General features: G+C 40.9%; 1 protein-coding gene across 2 annotated transcripts in view; it reads right to left on the bottom strand.

Moving 5' to 3' along the window:
- Positions 1 to 683: 683 nt before the first annotated feature.
- Positions 684 to 20,287, bottom strand: part of EHF (ETS homologous factor) — a 56,299-nt gene continuing 36,695 nt past the window's right edge. For both annotated transcript variants that reach the window (XM_069739892.1, XM_069739891.1), the window contains exons 4-9: positions 17,376 to 17,435; positions 16,867 to 16,926; positions 14,253 to 14,321; positions 12,807 to 12,872; positions 10,199 to 10,394; positions 684 to 3,343 (exon numbers count right to left, since the gene is read on the bottom strand). In XM_069739892.1, the coding sequence (XP_069595993.1) occupies positions 3,244 to 3,343; positions 10,199 to 10,394; positions 12,807 to 12,872; positions 14,253 to 14,321; positions 16,867 to 16,926; positions 17,376 to 17,435 (551 nt within the window). In that variant the 3' untranslated portion in view covers positions 684 to 3,243. The remainder of the gene's footprint in view (positions 3,344 to 10,198; positions 10,395 to 12,806; positions 12,873 to 14,252; positions 14,322 to 16,866; positions 16,927 to 17,375; positions 17,436 to 20,287) is intronic.

Below are 20,287 nucleotides of genomic sequence, written 5' to 3'. Positions count from 1 at the left end.
TCACCATCAGAGTCATCAGTGACACTCATTTTAGCGGCTGGGCTAGTCCCTGTGCGATATGACAGTGACAGTGCGCTCTCTGTTGCCAGTTTAGATCAGCAGTAACAAGCTGGCAACAAAAGCCCATTGTCAGAATACCCGGCATGCTGAGACCAGTGACATCACTTGTGAGGGCGACACTGGGTATTCTGACAGTGCACTCGTTACCGCTGATCTCATTCGGTGAGAGAGTGCACTGTCACTGTGCACAACACATAGGGACTAGCCCAGCCCCTGAAATGACCTTTACTGATGACTCAAATGAAATGACACTTTACTGATGGCAGGGGCTGCGGAAGTAACCGCAGCTGCTGCTCCCTCATGACACTTTGTTTGAGTATCGCAGCATGCAATGTGGATTCTCAAACGAAGCGTCCTCAAAAAAGGCAGTAGTAACAAAAAAAAGAAATGTAGATAGTGTAGTGAGAGAAGGGTAGGGAATTTTTAATTCATGTATGTTAGAAAATTGTTTAGATTCTGGCACTAAATAGATTGCGATTGAGGATTAAAATTGCTTTGGAGTTCGGACCACCCCTTAAAGATTTCTACATGATTCACAGAGATTCTGGGATGATAAACACAATGTAAATGTTGTACACCTATCATTAACTTATAAAATTCCATATAGAGAAATAATACACAGATTAATCTAAAAGTTCATTTTATTAATAAACTATACAGTACAAACTAGACATTTCTCCATAATCATGAGCTACATCAGAAAAAAAAAAATAGAAATTCAACTTTTCGGAGTTCGGAGTGCTCCTCCTGTCCTGTTAAGGGTCTGATGGAGTCACCCCGTAATAGTCTACTTCTACTACCGAAAGACTGGACTTACAGAAGAAATTCTTGGAGAGAGGAGGCGCTTCCAGGTCGGTCTCATCCCCAGTGAAATGGGCAGAGGACGCCCCTCAATGTTTGCAAACGAGAGCTGGAAAATGTACCAGATTTCTACAAATATGATGGGGACATCAGGACCTTCTACCCAAGATAGATAAGGCTGTGCTGGTGTCAGGAAGAAGCTGAAAGCTGCCGCATTTTTATCTTTGCTATGCTGCCCGCTATAGATGAGCAAATTAAATTAAAATTTGTGTTGAATTTTTAGGTACTTCTTGAATCTGGCTATGTCGATCAATTAGTGGTTTGCTTTGTGCAAATCAACTAGTAGAGAAGGGTGACGTGACGTGGGGCAGGTTCCTTCATAATGCCTTGCAGCTATCACATGACATTGCATAGCCCAGCCCACCGGGAGTGACTATCACAGCCTGTATAAAAGCCGAGGTAGGGAATGCAGCAGCCGTATTGTGATGAATCTGGATAGTGAGAGGAAGTCACAGTTCTGCCGTGGAGATAGGGATAGAACCATGAAATGCTGAGAAACTGTACAGATAGAATGTGACCGCACAAGAGTAAAGAAGATTTCCAGAACATTTGAAAGCTTTGGATTACTTTTGTTTCACAGCAAACGTTCCGGAGCAAATTCTGCAAAAGATTCGCTCATTTCTAGTGCCCACTGTTTTCTATGAACATCCCTGTCCACGGGAACCTTGTTTAGTGTCACGGGCTCTCTATAGTCCTCTCTGAAGACTCTTCTATACCCAACTCTTCTGAAGCACAGGTGATAGCGATACGTCAGCCAAGCATCAGATACGAGCACGCTCTTCCTAGTTATGGCTTATTGAGAAATAATTTATAGATATTTTTGGTAAAGAAAAAGCTTTATTACAGTCAAAGATCCTCAGTGTGAACATAGCCTTAGTCAGATCTTTGTGAGGACCGGCTTTGGAAGAGCTTCTCCACCTGTGGCCGGATTGGCGCCATGATTTTCATTACTTTGTCCTTCGCTTAGGACCAAATTTTCACTTCACCGAGGGTTGCACAGGGGCAATGCTCAATCTCTATATTTTAATGCCCAATTAATCAGATTTTTGCAAAACTTCATTTGGATGGAAACCCAATTTAAGGAACTGTAGAAGAATAGCAACACGTCTGCTTTCTTCCAGCCACCTCTCTCCGTGAGCCCCATCCGTTATTGCAGTTCATCTGTAGACAGGTGTGGGGCTGTTTTTTAGGGTAAAGCAGCCATGTTTTCCAATTTTCGGTCTACCCCTTTAACAACTCTTCATTTAAAGGGGTACTGCCATCATCAATGCATTAAGTCCCACCACCACAAATGCTCCCAAGAAAGGGGATCGAGCACTGTAGATTTTAGATTATGCTCCCATTAGTCACCTATGTAGCCCAATCTGCGCCCCAACAGCCAAGTCTGAACATACCCCTCGGCCATAACCCATACGATAGGGATATGCTCTGATTATTACGACTACGTACAGGGAGGGTAGATGATGTAGAAATAAACTCTATTATATTCACCCGCTTCTATCGACCACCGATATTAGAGGAAGAAAAACCCCAAAATTCTCCCCACCGACATTAGACCTAAAGCTTGTAATGCCCAAAAGTAGCAGCTTCCACCTCCGGCCGGTAACAAATAGGACGATTCACAGTCAGATAATCAGATGGACTGAAGCAGAAGTGGAAGGACGCAGCGACATGTTTGGTCCATGTTACATTCATATATTTTTGGGGGGGGGGGGAAAGTAAGAGATAAAGTGACAAAAAGCCTAAAGATTTGCGCTGCTCCGATGCGGTGTCCAGGCTTCACTTCTGCGGCTGGTGTCCTGGGCGACTCTTGCATTTATTACGCCCTAAGACGTCGACGTCATGACATGTAGGGGGGGGGGACTTGGTAATCGCCATGATGCCGGCTGCAGAAACGAAAACCGCCCTAGATCAGCATACAATCATTACGTTTTTTTGGTTGTTGTTTTTTTTTATACCCCTTTAAGATACAGCTGCCTTTAATTACATTGCAAAATCTGCCCCAACTTAAAAAAAAAAAAAAAAAAACTTTACACAAAGTATATACAAAACCAAGACCATTATAAGAGCGTAAGCCGGCGTCCCCGATCTCACATTATTACATCCAATTAACCCTATAAATCCCCCGAGAGCTCAGAACACAATGCAGCCGAATCCCAGAAAAGCTGCAAGTCACAGAGAACCGTGTACAACACCGTCTTCCCGAGTGTCGAGAAGAGGCATCACGGGCACCGGGGTCCGTCTTCCTCCTCGCCTCCTTCTGCTGCCCCCATATAAATAAATTAGTCAGTGTTTGCAGTCAGTGGTGGGCTTCGGTGGGCTTCAGCTGTCATTCTCCTTCCATCCCCGAGCATTCTTCCCAAACTTATAAACCAGACGCCTCCCGTCCACGCGCTCCAAGATCTCTCGCTTGTAGTAGTATCTGGTGGGAAAACGCCAAAATGTATTAGTTTATCCCGAATATCGCACACCATAAAACCTCGCCGTGTCTTAAAGGGGGATTCTACCTTTAAAGGGGGATTCTACCCTTTGTCACAGCGGGTGCGCGACCTGTGTGCTCACTATGACCTCTGTGGAGGGACAAGCATTTGTGCCTTCTCACCTCCCAGAATTTTTATATTAGTTATATAGCGGTATTATTTATGCACTGTATAGCGCTGTTATTACGTTACTATAACAGATCTGTTACTTGTGTGGTGGTATTATTTCTTCACTGTATGCTGGCATTATTTCAGCACAATATAGGGGTATTATTTGAACACTGCATTTTGGCATTATTTGGTCACTCTAGATTGGGATTATTTAAGCACTATATATCGGTATTATTTCAGCTCCGCATGGTGGTGTTATTAAGTCACTGTATGGTGATATTATTTGGTCAAGGTACATTGGCATTATTGGCACTGTACGTCTAATATTTGAGCATTGTATGGTGATATCATTTTGTCTGTGTATGCAAGTTTTATTCAAGCAATATACATAGGTAGTATTTAGTATTTTTATTTATTTAGTCTCTGTAAGTGTTAGTTGAGCAGCCTAGGGTTATATTATTGGTCACTTTAGGGGGGTGGTAATTCAGCATTGTATTTAGGTATTATTAGAGCACCGCATGGTGATATTATTTGGTCTCTGTATGCAAGTTTTATTCAAGCAATATATGTAGGTAATATTTAAGCTCTGCATGGTATTATTATTTAGTCTCTGTATGCATTTATTTAAGCTGTGTATGATTGTATAATTGGTCACTTCATGGCTTTGTTATTTGAGCACTGCATATAGTTCTTATTTGAGCACTGCATATAGTTATTATTTGAGCACTGCATATAGTTATTATTTGAGCACTGCATATAGTTATTATTTGAGCACTGCATATAGTTATTATTTGAGCACTGCATATAGTTATTATTTGAGCACTGCATATAGTTATTATTTGAGCACTGCATATAGTTATTATTTGAGCACTGCATATAGTTATTATTTGAGCACTGCATATAGTTATTATTTGAGCACTGCATATAGTTATTATTTGAGCACTGCATATAGTTATTATTTGAGCACTGCATATAGTTATTATTTGAGCACTGCATATAGTTATTATTTGAGCACTGCATATAGTTATTATTTGAGCACTGCATATAGTTATTATTTGAGCACTGCATATAGTTATTACTTGAGCACTGCATATAGTTATTATTTGAGCACTGCATATAGTTATTATTTGAGCACTGCATATAGTTATTATTTGAGCACTGTATTGGGATATTGCTGGGTCTTTGAATGTTGATATGATTTCATCACCATATGCTGGTATTATTTGGTCAGTGTATTTTGTTGCTATTGGAGCACTATATGGTGGTATTATTTGGTCACTGCTTGTTGCTGTTATTTTAGCATTTCATGGTGGCATTATTGGTTACTTTATGGTGGCATTATTGGTTACTTTATGGAGGCATTATTGGTTATTTTATGGTGGCATTATTGGTTACTTTATGGTGGCATTATTGGTTACTTTATGGTGGCATTATTGGTTACTTTATGGAGGTATTATTGGTTACTTTATGGTAGCATTATTGGTTACTTTATGGTGGCATTATTGGTTACTTTATGGAGGTATTATTGGTTACTTTATGGTAGCATTATTGGTTACTTTATGGTGGCATTATTGGTTACTTTATGGTAGCATTATTGGTTACTTTATGGAGGCATTATTGGTTGCTTTATGGAGGCATTATTGGTTACTTTATGGTAGCATTATTGGTTACTTTATGGTGGCATTATTGGTTGCTTTATGGTGGCATTATTGGTTACTTTATGGTGGCATTATTGGTTGCTTTATGGTGGCATTATTGGTTGCTTTATGGTGGCATTATTGGTTACTTTATGGTGGCATTATTGGTTGCTTTATGGTGGCATTATTGGTTACTTTATGGTGGCATTATTGGTTATTTTATGGTGGCATTATTGGTTACTTTATGGTAGCATTATTGGTTACTTTATGGTGGCATTATTGGTTACTTTATGGTGGCATTATTGGTTACTTTATGGTAGCATTATTGGTTACTTTATGGTGGCATTATTGGTTATTTTATGGTGGCATTATTGGTTACTTTATGGTAGCATTATTGGTTACTTTATGGTGGCATTATTGGTTATTTTATGGTGGCATTATTGGTTACTTTATGGTAGCATTATTGGTTACTTTATGGTGGCATTATTGGTTACTTTATGGTGGCATTATTGGTTACTTTATGGTAGCATTATTGGTTACTTTATGGTGGCATTATTGGTTATTTTATGGTGGCATTATTGGTTACTTTATGGAGGCATTATTGGTTGCTTTATGGAGGCATTATTGGTTACTTTATGGTAGCATTATTGGTTACTTTATGGTGGCATTATTGGTTGCTTTATGGTGGCATTATTGGTTACTTTATGGTGGCATTATTGGTTGCTTTATGGTGGCATTATTGGTTGCTTTATGGTGGCATTATTGGTTACTTTATGGTGGCATTATTGGTTGCTTTATGGTGGCATTATTGGTTACTTTATGGTGGCATTATTGGTTACTTTATGGTGGCATTATTGGTTATTTTATGGTAGCATTATTGGTTACTTTATGGTGGCATTATTGGTTACTTTATGGAGGCATTATTGGTTACTTTATGGTGGCATTATTGGTTGCTTTATGGTGGCATTATTGGTTACTTTATGGTGGCATTATTGGTTGCTTTATGGTGGCATTATTGGTTACTTTATGGTGGCATTATTGGTTACTTTATGGTGGCATTATTGGTTATTTTATGGTAGCATTATTGGTTACTTTATGGTGGCATTATTGGTTACTTTATGGAGGCATTATTGGTTACTTTATGGTGGCATTATTGGTTATTTTATGGTAGCATTATTGGTTACTTTATGGTGGCATTATTGGTTATTTTATGGAGGCATTATTGGTTACTTTATGGTAGCATTATTGGTTATTTTATGGAGGCATTATTGGTTACTTTATGGTGGCATTATTGGTTACTTTATGGTGGCATTACTGGTTACTTTATGGTAGCATTATTGGTTATTTTATGGTAGCATTATTGGTTACTTTATGGTGGCATTATTGGTTGCTTTATGGTGGCATTATTGGTTACTTTATGGTGGCATTATTGGTTGCTTTATGGTGGCATTATTGGTTACTTTATGGTAGCATTATTGGTTACTTTATGGTGGCATTATTGGTTATTTTATGGTAGCATTATTGGTTACTTTATGGTGGCATTATTGGTTACTTTATGGTGGCATTATTGGTTACTTTATGGTGGCATTATTGGTTACTTTATGGTGGCATTATTGGTTACTTTATGGAGGCATTATTGGTTACTTTATGGTGGCATTATTGGTTACTTTATGGTAGCATTATTGGTTACTTTATGGTGGCATTATTGGTTGCTTTATGGTGGCATTATTGGTTACTTTATGGTGGCATTATTGGGTACTTTATGGTGGCATTATTGGTTGCTTTATGGTAGCATTATTGGTTACTTTATGGTGGCATTATTGGTTACTTTATGGTGGCATTATTGGTTACTTTATGGTGGCATTATTGGTTACTTTATGGAGGCATTATTGGGTACTTTATGGTGGCATTATTGGGTACTTTATGGTGGTATTATTGGTTGCTTTATGGAGGCATTATTGGTTACTTTATGGTAGCATTATTGGGTACTTTATGGTGGCATTATTGGGTACTTTATGGTGGCATTATTGGGTACTTTATGGTGGTATTATTGGTTGCTTTATGGTGGCATTATTGGTTACATTATGGTGGCATTATTGGTTACTTTATGGTGGTATTATTGGTTACTTTATGGTGGCATTATTGGTTACTTTATGGTGGTATTATTGGTTGCTTTATGGTGGCATTATTGGTTGCTTTATGGTGGCATTATTGGTTACTTTATGGTGGCATTATTGGTTACTTTATGGAGGCATTATTGGTTACTTTATGGTGGCATTATTGGTTGCTTTATGGTGGCATTATTGGTTACTTTATGGTGGCATTATTGGTTACTTTATGGTGGCATTATTGGTTACTTTATGGTGGTATTATTGGTTACTTTATGGTGGTATTATTGGTTACTTTATGGAGGCATTATTGGTTACTTTATGGTGGTATTATTGGTTGCTTTATGGTGGCATTATTGGTTACTTTATGGTAGCATTATTGGTTACTTTATGGTGGCATTATTGGTTACTTTATCGTAGCATTATTGGTTACTTTATGGAGGCATTATTGGTTACTTTATGGTGGCATTATTGGTTACTTTATGGTGGCATTATTGGTTACTTTATGGTGGCATTATTGGTTACTTTATGGAGGCATTATTGGTTACTTTATGGTGGCATTATTGGGTACTTTATGGTAGCATTATTGGTTACTTTATGGTGGTATTATTGGTTGCTTTATGGTGGCATTATTGGTTACTTTATGGTGGCATTATTGGTTACTTTATGGAGGCATTATTGGTTACTTTATGGTGGCATTATTGGTTACTTTATCGTAGCATTATTGGTTACTTTATGGAGGCATTATTGGTTGCTTTATGGTGGCATTATTGGTTACTTTATGGTGGCATTATTGGTTGCTTTATGGTGGCATTATTGGTTACTTTATGGTGGCATTATTGGTTACTTTATGGTGGCATTATTGGGTACTTTATGGTGGCATTACTGGTTACTTTATGGTAGCATTATTGGTTACTTTATGGTGGTATTATTGGTTACTTTATGGTGGTATTTTTGGTTACTTTATGGTGGCATTATTGGTTGCTTTATGGCGGCATTATTGGTTACTTTATGGTGGCATTATTGGTTACTTTATGGTGGCATTATTGGTTATTTTATGGTGGCATTATTGGTTGCTTTATGGTGGCATTATTGGTTACTTTATGGTGGCATTATTGGTTACTTTATGGTGGCATTACTGGTTACTTTATGGTGGCATTATTGGTTACTTTATGGTGGCATTACTGGTTACTTTATGGTGGCATTATTGGTTACTTTATGGTGGCATTACTGGTTACTTTATGGTGGCATTACTGGTTACTTTATGGTGGCATTATTGGGTACTTTATGGTGGCATTATTGGTTACTTTATGGTGGCATTATTGGTTACTTTATGGTGGCATTATTGGTTACTTTATGGCGGCATTATTGGTTACTTTATGGCGGCATTATTGGTTACTTTATGGTGGCATTATTGGTTACTTTATGGTGGCTTTATGGAGGCATTATTTTATATTATTGGAGTAGACTTCATTACCGCACAGCAAATTCTTCCTGATGCAATGGTAAAACTATGCTGGTGAACGACATTGTAAAGGTTGAAGGAGGAATAAAATGAAATAAATGTTGCAACCAAGGCTACTGCCTCTGCGTGTGTCATCCTATCAGATCTAGTCACCTACTTCGATGCCAAGAGGAGATCACTGGAAGGATCATTCATCCTTCTTATGTAATAGTCGCCCGTGACTCAGAATATGAAAAATATCCACCCGCTTCTCATGACAACACTTCCTGTCTCCAAATCACCGTCCACATTAATATTCACAATCATAACTACAAGTATTCCAACCAGAGGGAGAATTGATGTCAATGGTAATTAGTATGAACTCAATCCATGTAATGTCCCTATGACAAAGCTAATCAAGGCTGAATAACAGAAGTGTTGTCATTGGGAAAATATATTTTTTTACAGCTAAATCATGTGTTTCTGGCTCTTTAAATACCTGCCTAACTTTTTTCTTTTTGATAGACTAGGTGGTGATATGATCTGTGCCTTAAAGGCACAGTAGCGATGTGAATCCCCATTACTTTGGCTACATGTACATGGTTACCAACATTTCTGGGGTGGTATAAGCCACGCCTCCAAACCACGCCCACCAGGGAACAACCAACCAATCCTGGTAGTGCTTCCAATCCTCAGGAACGCCTACTTTACATAAACCACACCCCTTTTGTCCCAGGAGTTCCAGAAAATTTAGGACAGATGGCGTTTATGCATGTACATAATATGGCCTTAAAGGGGTTGTCTGGTGACTACTTAAACATCTGTGGGGGCCCTGAATCCCGGGATAGGTGATACATTTTTTTTTTTAACTGGAAAATCCCTTTAAGGCAGACCTCCATTGGTAGCCGTCTATTTGGTGAAGGACTTACTTTAGGGGCATCATTATTCCATCTTGGAGGTTCCATAATTTTTTGGAACCTCCAAGATTTATAGGGTTTACAAAAATGATTTTTTTTTAAGTGTCTTTTCCAGCATGGGCGGGACTGATCACTCGATTATCATGTGACTGCACGTATCTGCCAATCGGAAAGGGGTAGAGCATGACGTATAAATAAATAATGATGCCATGTGGTTACAATTTAGTGCACCGACAGCTTCTGGCAGGTAAGGGGGACACATACAGACCATACGATAAGAGATTTTCATTCTTTTTTAAGCTTGTCTTTTTTTGCATATATTAGTCTAGGGCCGGCCCTAGAGGAGCGACTAGTTTACTGATTGGCCAGTGTTATTTAGGCAGTGTTATTTGGCCCTGTATTCTTTTAGCACTCAATAGTAAACCATAAGGGTAGAAGTTTAGATTTAGGTGGTGGCAAGGTAGCAGCTGCATGTGGCCCCTGGTGTCAGAGGGGGCCCTAAGGTCTCTTTACCACATAAGACACAGTACTATAAATGGAAAGTTTCCACCTGGTAAAGGAATAAAGGCCCTTCTGTTACCTCATAGCACGGCTCAGCTTCTCGTAGGTCATGCTGCTGTTGTTCTTCTTCTTTCCCCATAGCTGTGCCACTGCTTCGGACTTGAGGAATCGGAACACCCCCTCGGAGCGGTCTTCCCATCTTATTAAGCCTGGGTTCTTCTCAGGTGTGAGCAGGATATCTCTAATAAACTCCCACAGATGCGTCCCGCGTGGGTCTGAAGAGAAGAAATCATGGTCAATTACGACAAACTACGCTCCTGATGCTGCCCGGGTGTCTACTTTTCCTGGAGTCATTCCATTATATTTTATATTCTAAGCCAGCCCCCTTCTATATTTAGGTTGCAGAGAAGGGGGCTGGCTTAGCCATTGAAAATTCAGCCAGCCCCCTTCATACGCAGCTTTGGTCAGGTGCTGATCCACGAAATACTGTCCGGTATTGAGCACAGAAGAGACCCGAAATTGGAGCGTCTACCTGAGGATCGGCACCACCAGAGCATCGTGACATAAAGTTGTTCATAGACGGAGCCGGTCAGATTAAATTAACTAGATCATGGAACATGGAGCGAAGAGGAAATATCCATATCCAGGAGTTCTCTACAAGACATTTTGCTACTGGGGTCACCGCTGCCAAATAATATCCTGGGACTTATCGCTGCTGCTCCGCAATCCCAACCTAACCAGTTCCAGAGCCAAAAGGAACAAAATCCCTGGCACCGTGGGCCCCTTCTATTAATAAAGCCATGTTCCTTAGCCAAATAATTTTTGCAAGCACCATTCCGAGTCAGTCTTTGAGGACAACCCCTTTACAAATGTGTCCGAGAAGTGATGGCTACTGATCCCGCTGCCAACCTGCAGCCACGATTCAACCACCTGATGGCAGGGCGATTTCCCTCCTTGCGTGTTCACGCGTTCATTATTCCCCTATTTCAAGAGCAGTAATATTTTCATTTTTCTGCCCACCTAGCCGTATGAGGGGCTTGTTGTTTGCGGGACAAGTCATAGTTTTGAATTGCACCATTCATTTTACCATATTACCTTACTGGACAAAAAAAAAGTCGGGTCAAGCGGTGCCATTATTCTTTGGGTATGGTTTTTGCAGTATTCATTGTGCAGTAGCAATGACCTAGCGACCCTTTTTTTGCATTACAATTTAAGGGTGCAACAATGTTTTTATTGTGCTTTTATAATACCTGCTGCAGCGCAGTAGCACAAAACATCCACCAGGGAGTGCGGATGAAGGAAAATAGATAGACTCACAGAGAAACCACCGAGCAGCAGGCAGGAGCCACTAGGAGGCGGAAGAGTAGTCAGAAAAGCCGGGTCAGCAACGGAGAGGGAACAAAGTACCAGAGTTCACAACAATACACGTGGTCAGAAACAAGCCAAATAAGTCAGAGCCGGTTGGGAGCAGGAAAGCCAGAGACGAAAGACAATCAAATAGGTCAGGGGACAAGCCGAGTCAAATACCAGGACGTCACAACACAGAGAGCGAGTACTACGATGAGCGAAGTCACAGGGGAAAATATTAACGGGGCCTAGGTAAACGGGCAGAGGACAAAGCAGGGTATAACGGGGTCAGCTGCTCCAGCCAGAAACTGGAACTATAACTGACACTGCTTGCAGGTAGCAGCGGACTGAAATAGCCATATACCAAAACGAGGTAGAAAAGATTAACCCCCGCATGACCATCCCGGGAAGAAAGTAATCAGAAACAAACCCCGGACTGGATCATGACAGCTTTATTGATTTTTTTGTAATTTTGGCATCTAAATTTATGTTTGCTTGCGTTTACCGTACGGATAGCATAACTTTGTTGCAACACATAAGGAAATTGATGGAGCGGTGACGGCTGCGCTGTGCATGAGAGCCTAGATGGCAGCGACGGGCACGTTCAGGAGGTAATCCATCAGCACCCCGTGATCAAGTCGCGGAGAGTATGAACCCATCACCACCAGCATGGTGAACCCTAAATTCTGCAACTGTCAGAGATTGACAGCAGTGTTCAAGGGCCTTAACCGCAGCGATCAGAGCTGGCTCTGGTCGCTGCTGCTGCTGCTAGTCAGGTGTCGGCTGTATAACACATATGAAACCAGCTCAATACACCCGCACCTGGGAATCAGTTTTATGATACTAGATCATGGGTTTGCACTTTTACTGGGAATAGCACCACTCCTGTCCACTGGACACACTTAACGCTCGAGTGAGGTGCAATACCAGACATGGACAGGAGGGGTGCTGTTCTATTTTTTTTCCTATCCTCTCACAATTCTCATAACTCAATTAATAAAAAAGTGTGTATAAAATAAAAAAACACTCAATGAGTCACAGCTCAACGAAGAAATTCCTGGGAAATCATATGAGTGCTTCTTTCCTAAGAAGAGCTGTGGCGTTATACTATGTGTGCTATGTGACCGCTAATGTGGTCCAACCTGTTAAAATTCGTTGGAAGTCATCTGTTTACAGAAGAAATGGAAAAAAAATTGAGATATTTTTTTTTGCGCGCGATCTCTTGAGCTGGGTGCAAGGTTCGGTGCAGCAGGAGGCGGTTTTTCCTGACCCTTCCCCCCCCCCCCCCCCCCCACCGTGGCTCCTGATATCCTCCCGATTGGCAGATTAACAATACTTACTGTGTTTCTTCACGCTGGCTCTCTGAGGATGGTCCTGAGATTTCTTCACGTCAGATTCTGCATAGGCTGCGCAAACAAAAAACGGTATTGTTGTTCTATGGGGTCGGTCCGTGCCAGAAATGGTGTAATACCGACTGTCGAAACTTTCATAGACAAGACAAAGGGTCATTTCATGCGTGTGGCAACACAGTGCACCAAACCTGTGCTGTTCTCGTGCACCGCGGAGGGGCGGTATTATTTTGGGTGTCAACTACTACTTTTAAATAATAAGACTATGATGGGAAATATTGGATGTCCCTTTAACTGTAAAGCCTTGCAGAATATGTTGGCGCTATATAAATAAATATTATTATTATTATTATTATTATTATTATTAAAGGGAATGTCTGCTACTTACAAAACAGTTTGGAAATTAGCTCATTACATTTCTAAAATTAAAAAAAAAATACACACACTCGCATACCGGACCCCCACCAATCATCTGTACGACTGCCGGTGCTCTCTGCTGGTCTCCTGATTTACTCTTCTGGCGGGAAGTGTCAGGTGATCACTGTAGCCAATCAGCAGCTACTGATTAGCTGCAGTGGTCACAGTCTGTCTGAGCTGGAAGAACGAGCCTGGGGCCCAGAAGCTGTATGGAGCAGTAGCCGGTAAGCAACTATGTTTTCTTATTCCTTTTTTATTTTATTTTAGCACTGGTTTAGGCCCATGTTTTTTAGTAACAGACAACCCCTTTAAGGGCTATCAGATATTTCCAATTCTAGTCTTGTGTGATCACCCCTTTAAGTAAATTAAGGCATTGCCTATGCTCAAAAAAGCCATCATTGTCAAATGGAGCAAACTACCCCTTGGCCAGTTGGGCACATATTAAAGTTTCTCTTTAGAATAGTTGGCTCCAATGCAAAAAAAAGTTGCGATCACTCTGAGCTGGACCCTGTACCAATAAAGTTGTGAAAAGTTTTTTTTTTAATCCAGCAAAGCGAATTAAAAGCAAAAAAAACTTTATTGTGGCTACATTCAAGTAGTAGCATGAGCATAAAAAAAATATATCAGACGCGTTTGGTGTCTTGCTGACTCTTAAAGGGACACTGTCACCTGAATTTGGAGGGAACAATCTTCAGACATGGAGGCGGGGTTTTTGCGTTTTTGATTCACCCTTTCCTTACCCGCTGGCTGCATGCTGGCTGCAATATTGGATTGAAGTTCATTCTCTGTCCTCCATAGTACACACCTGCGCAAGGCAAGATTGCACCTAGTGCAGGCATGTACTATGGAGGACAGAGAGTGAACTTCAATCCAATATTGCAGCCAGCATGCAGCCAGCGGGTAAGGAAAGGGTGAATCAAAAACCCAAAAACCCCGCCTCCATGGCTGAAGATTGTTCCCTCCAAATTCAGGTGACAGTGTCCCTTTAATTGTAGATGTAATGATGTGACTGACAGGTACCTGCGTTGTAGTGATTGGCTGCAGCGGTGGACAGCTGACTCCGGCTGAAGGCTTTAACATCATATAAGTCTAAAAGACATAATCAAGAACAATCATGGCTTCACAATGGCACAGATAACAATGCTAATTATTTTATACTAGATGGCCCAGTCACGTATTATAATGCTCCATGCAGTTATGGCCCCATAGATGCCCCATATAATGCTCCATGCAGTTATGGTCCCATAGATGCCCCATATAATGCTTCATGCAGTTCTTTATGGCCCCATAGATGCCCCATATAATGCTCCATGCAGTTATGGCCCCATAGATGCCCCATATAATGCTCCATGCAGTTATGGCCCCATAGATGCCCCAATTAATGCTCCATGCAGTTATGGCCCCATAAATGTCCCATATAATGCTTCATGCAGTTATGGCCCCATAGATGCCCCATATAATGCTCCATGCAGTTATGGTCCCATAGATGCCCCATATAATGCTTCATGCAGTTCTTTATGGCCCCATAGATGCCCCATATAATGCTCCATGCAGTTATGGCCCCATAGATGTCCCATATAATGCTTCATGCAGTTATGGCCCCATAGATGCCCCATATAATGCTCCATGCAGTTATGGTCCCATAGATGCCCCATATAATGCTTCATGCAGTTCTTTATGGCCCCATAGATGCCCCATATAATGCTCCATGCAGTTATGGCCCCATAGATGCCCCATATAATGCTCCATGCAGTTATGGCCCCATAGATGCCCCATATAATGCTCCATGCAGTTATGGCCCCATAGATGTCCCATATAATGCTTCATGCAGTTATGGCCCCATAGATGCCCCATATAATGCTTCATGCAGTTATGGCCCCATAGATGCCCCATATAATGCTCCATGCAGTTATGGCCCCATAGATGCCCCATATAATGCTTCATGCAGTTATGGCCCCATAGATGCCCCATATAATGCTCCATGCAGTTCTTTATGGCCCCATAGATGCCCCATATAATGCTCCATGCAGTTATGGCCCCATAGATGCCCCATATAATGCTCCATGCAGTTATGGCCCCATAGATGTCCCATATAATGCTTCATGCAGTTATGGCCCCATAGATGCCCCATATAATGCTCCATGCAGTTCTTTATGGCCCCATAGATGCCCCATATAATGCTCCATGCAGTTATGGCCCCATAGATGCCCCATATAATGCTCCATGCAGTTATGGCCCCATAGATGCCCCATATAATGCTCCATGCAGTTATGGCCCCATAGATGTCCCATATAATGCTTCATGCAGTTATGGCCCCATAGATGCCCCATATAATGCTCCATGCAGTTATGGCCCCATAGATGCCCCATATAATGCTCCATGCAGTTCTTTATGGCCCCATAGATGCCCCATACAATGCTCCATGCAGTTATGGCCCCATAGATGCCCCATATAATGCTTCATGCAGTTATGGCCCCATAGATGCCCCATATAATGCTCCATGCAGTTATGGCCCCATAGATGCCCCATATAATGCTCCATGCAGTTATGGCCCCATAGATGCCCCATATAATGCTCCATGCCAACTGCCCTCGACCAATCAGCAACGGACACAGTCTGCCGCGAATTCTGGAATTGCGGCAGACTGTGCCCATCGCTGATTGGTCGAGGCCGGCTGGCCTTGACCAATCAGAGACGACTGTGCCCGTCGCTGATTGGTCGAGGCCGCAGCGATGCGGAATTTCCAGGACAGACAAGACAATTAAACCCTTAGACAATTATATATATAGATGAACGTAAAACCCTTTTTAATAACATAGTTCAATTTCTATCTAAATAATGGTTCAAAAGTAAAAAAAAAAAATCAAATTGTTTCGTGTCAACAGCTTCTATGGAGATTAATACGTTTCCATGGTTACAGACTACAAACAAAAGCTGCGTAGTCAGTTCCTGCAGTCAAGTTCCCATCCACCTCTGCTCTTCTTCTTGAAGACCTATTAAATGTATGAGGATACACTGAAGGCTGCAGATAGAAGGGATTCTGACTGCATGATCAGACTACACAGTGTCGGTTTGTAGTCTGTTGCCATGGAAACTGATAGGGTTTCATGATAGTTGTAAAACAATAGCAGATTTTTTTTTTCCAATGTTAGTTTATCATTTCATTATTTTATCATATTCGGGGGAGATGAGGATCTGGCGTGTTTGATTTCGGACTGTCAATCATTTTGTTCTCAGTTAGTAAAGCCGCCAACCGGAGTCTGGCAGTGGCGCTCTTGTAGAGAACACAGGAGCTCGGCTGAGTGAGTACTCCTGTGTATGGAAAAGTCAGGAGACATAGCTGTCAGCCAATCGTTCAGGGGGCCCATTAGTAGAGGCCATTATTAACACATTGGTGGGGATCCAATTCCCGGTACAACCACTGATAAACTGATCAAAAGGATTGTTGAGATCTGCAGAGTCATGTTACGGTGCCTTTCACAGCGCCGTACACATGGTAGTGGCTGTGCCTGGTACTGCAACCCCTTCAATCAATGGGGATTCTGAGTCTTACTCCCACCGATCTGATATTGATGGCCTATCCTCAATCTCAAATGTGTACTTTAAGGCTGAAAATGCAGCAACACAAACTTACCATCATAGCTGCTTTCGTATAAAAATGTGTCTTCTTTCCAGGGCGTGATGGAACCAGGATCTAGGACAGAAAGCATTTATTCACAGTCATTCAATCACTGTAGCATTTACTCTAAAAAAAAGAAATATATATAATTTTTTTTTTACATCCGGGATACAAAAAAAAAACATTAGTCATTATTGGTAATGTGTCAACTGAGGGATCAGGTTACATTGTAATTCTAATTATTGCAAGGACATACATCTGGCATGCAATACCACATTTGTCCCTTAGTGGCCACTGCAGGCGACATGCACACCTAGTGGCAGCTTTCCCTGATCCCAGCAGGCGATCACATGGGATTTCAGAGAGCGGATCCACTGTGAGCAGCCGATTGATTGGTCTCGATGAGACACTCCTTTAATGATCGACTTTTCTAGGACAATTTTTTAACAATTACTTATATTTCCACCTTCACTTCTTCAGAATGAAATGCAAATTTATGTTAATGTGAGAAATATTAATTATACCTGTTTGCTCTGTTTTAATGACGACATTGAGCGACTGGAGAACTTGGCTTCCATATTGTCCTATAGGAAAGGAAAGAGGTCACATTTACATCAATTGGATTTAATTTAGTATAATGTGTGCATCATTCCTGTATTTTTATTTCAAGATCTCTGCTTGCTGTCAGTGAATATATATTTTTTTTATTTACATGTCTTATTACTATAATAAGTGGATCACATGTTACCTTACCAGTGATCATCTGTGATCTGTAGAGGATCATGGTAGTGAGTGCTCAATTCTCCTACAGCGCCACCACTGGTGAAATGTAGCATTACATGCTTCATAAAGAATTGAACATACGTCCTGTAAAATGCATGTATGTGCTGGGTCTGCCATTTCTGATATCCGAGGGTCCTACACGGGGGGATCCCCTCTAATAACTCAGAATAGTGAAATTAAAGTGGGTTTTCAAACCGAGAAATTCCCTGGTTTTCAGTACAAAGGGCTGGATAACCCCTTCTCAATGGCCTAAAAGCCATATACTGAGATCAATCACCTGTCATGGGGGAACTCTGGGACGTGTTCTTCTTCTTCTGTCATTTTGCACACGAGTATTTGTTATGTCACATAGCGCAAAGAGGAAGTTTTACAAAACGGAATAGGAGTAATGCCATAATATGAGAGCGAGCAATGTGGAAGAATAAGGAAATGCAAAATATCCAGACATTAACCCTCTACGGACCAAGCCTATTAAGGCGCTGAGGACCGCGTTAATTTTTCAGAGCAGAGAGATATAACTTTTTTATATATACTATATATATATATATATATATATACTTATATATATATATATATATATATTTTATTTATTTTGTTACTTTCATGGTTTGTTTGGTTTTTTTTTCCTTTTTTTTCCCATTTTGAGATATGATTTTTGTAAATTACTTAAAGTATTTTTTTTTTTTTTTTTAAAGCAATCCTGCTGTTTCTTTTTGCATTTTATATTTGTATCCATTACCTTTTATTCTATGAGTCGTTCCAATTATGGCGATATCATATAATACATAATATTGGCACAGTTCATGTTGAACTATAGTTTTTATGTCACCACATTCCAAGAACAACTTTTTTTTCTATTTCCAGTAACGTAGCTTGTATGTGGGTCTGATTTTTGGGAGTCAAGTTTTTTTTGTTTTTTTTTTTATTAGAACTATTCTTTGGTACACCTAAATTATTGATTAACTTTTAACACTTTTTTTTTGGGAAGCGTGGAGTGAAAAAAACAAACAAATCAATTCCGTAAAAAATGTTATGCTGTTCACCATGGGGTTTAAATAAAGTGTTAACTTTTTCTACGATTGCGGTGATGATGCATTGTATGTTTGAATCGGCAAATAGTGTAACTTTTTGTCTAAAAAAAATAAATAAATACGGTAAATAATAAATTATACAAAATAAAAAAAGTTCATTTTTTTTATTTTTTTTTTTATAAATAGTTTTAAAGTGACATTAGACCAAATAAAAATATCAAATGCTTATGGCAGGTTACTAAATATTACAATATCAAAAGAAAATTGCACAAATTATGAGAACTGGAAGCTTTGCTGTCTAACTTTGTCATATTAAATAGATGAGGAATGTATGAGGATTAGGGAACAGTCACACGGTCGTACAACTCTGGAGAGCGCAACGCCATGCTCGGACTGGCCGGCGGCACTCTCGACCCGAGATTGACAGTTTCATGGATTTCTATGCAGCTGTCATGATCGGGTCGAGAGAGCTGATGGCCAGTCCGAGCATGGCGTTGCGATCCTCATCCGAGTTATATGACCATGTTCCTGTCCTGCACATGGAAACTCCATAGGAGAATCAAGCCCGTGTCCCAATATCTCCGGCCATGAAACCTAAATGATATTCTAATTTTTGTTTTTAATTAGGGCATTGTTAGGCCCATAGCTGGCAAGAAAGCTCATCTCTTTAACCTCCTAGATGCCAAAGTAACTCTTACCCGTAGCATGTAAGGGTTTAATTGTGCAGGATCAGAGTTTTCTCTAATGTTGGAAGGTATAGCTTGTTTATTAGTCGGTGATCTGAAATTTGAAGGTAGAGAACTTTTTGTTTTCATTTTAGCATATCCGTAATGCCTGGCGCACGATTGTTGCAGCGATGGATGGCTCACATGCACCTATTCCACACAGGTGAGCCATGGGTGAGCAGCTACTATATATGATGTCTGTGGACACTGCCCCAGTACCCTCTGACGAAGCTCTGAGCGAAACGCGCGTCGGGGTACTGGGCAGTCTGGTCCATTAATTGTTGCATTGATGATGGCATGTGTTGTGGGTACCGGTGCTATTGCTTTACTGCACTTTATTAGAGGGGTCTCCTTGGGATTATTTATTGTGTTTTTATTTCTTATCCTACTTTGTTCAGAGCCTCCTTGAGGAGTCATTGTATGAATTAAGTTTCTTCTACTGTTGATCATGGCCGATCTATTGAATCATGTTTTTGGTCCCCTCCCCTGATTATATTTATGTGCAGGCACTGTAACCCCCCTTCCTTTCTGATTATTATATTGGTCATTAAAGGGAACCTGTCACCCCGTTTTTTCAGTAGGAGATAAAAATACCGTTAAATAGGGCCTGAGCTGTGCTTTACAATAGGGTATTTTTTGTCCCCTGATTCCCTACCTATGCTGCCGAAATACCTTACAAAAGTGGCCTTTTTCGCCTGTCAATCAGGCTGGTCAGGTCGGATGGGCGTGGTCACAGCGCTGTTTCTCCCCCACATCTTGCTTATGTTCCCATTGGTGGCGTAGTGCTTCTCGCATGCGCAAGTGCCGAATGCACTGCGCAGCTGTAGAAAAAGAGCGTGCTCGCCGCTTTTCAGCGGTTTCTCGGTGGGCACGGCCATTTTCCTGAGGCCGCGCGTG

This window comes from Ranitomeya imitator, chromosome 9 (assembly GCF_032444005.1).
Source record: "Ranitomeya imitator isolate aRanImi1 chromosome 9, aRanImi1.pri, whole genome shotgun sequence".
Lineage (NCBI taxonomy): Eukaryota > Metazoa > Chordata > Amphibia > Anura > Dendrobatidae > Ranitomeya > Ranitomeya imitator.
This window is presented reverse-complemented; position numbering and strand designations above follow the sequence as displayed.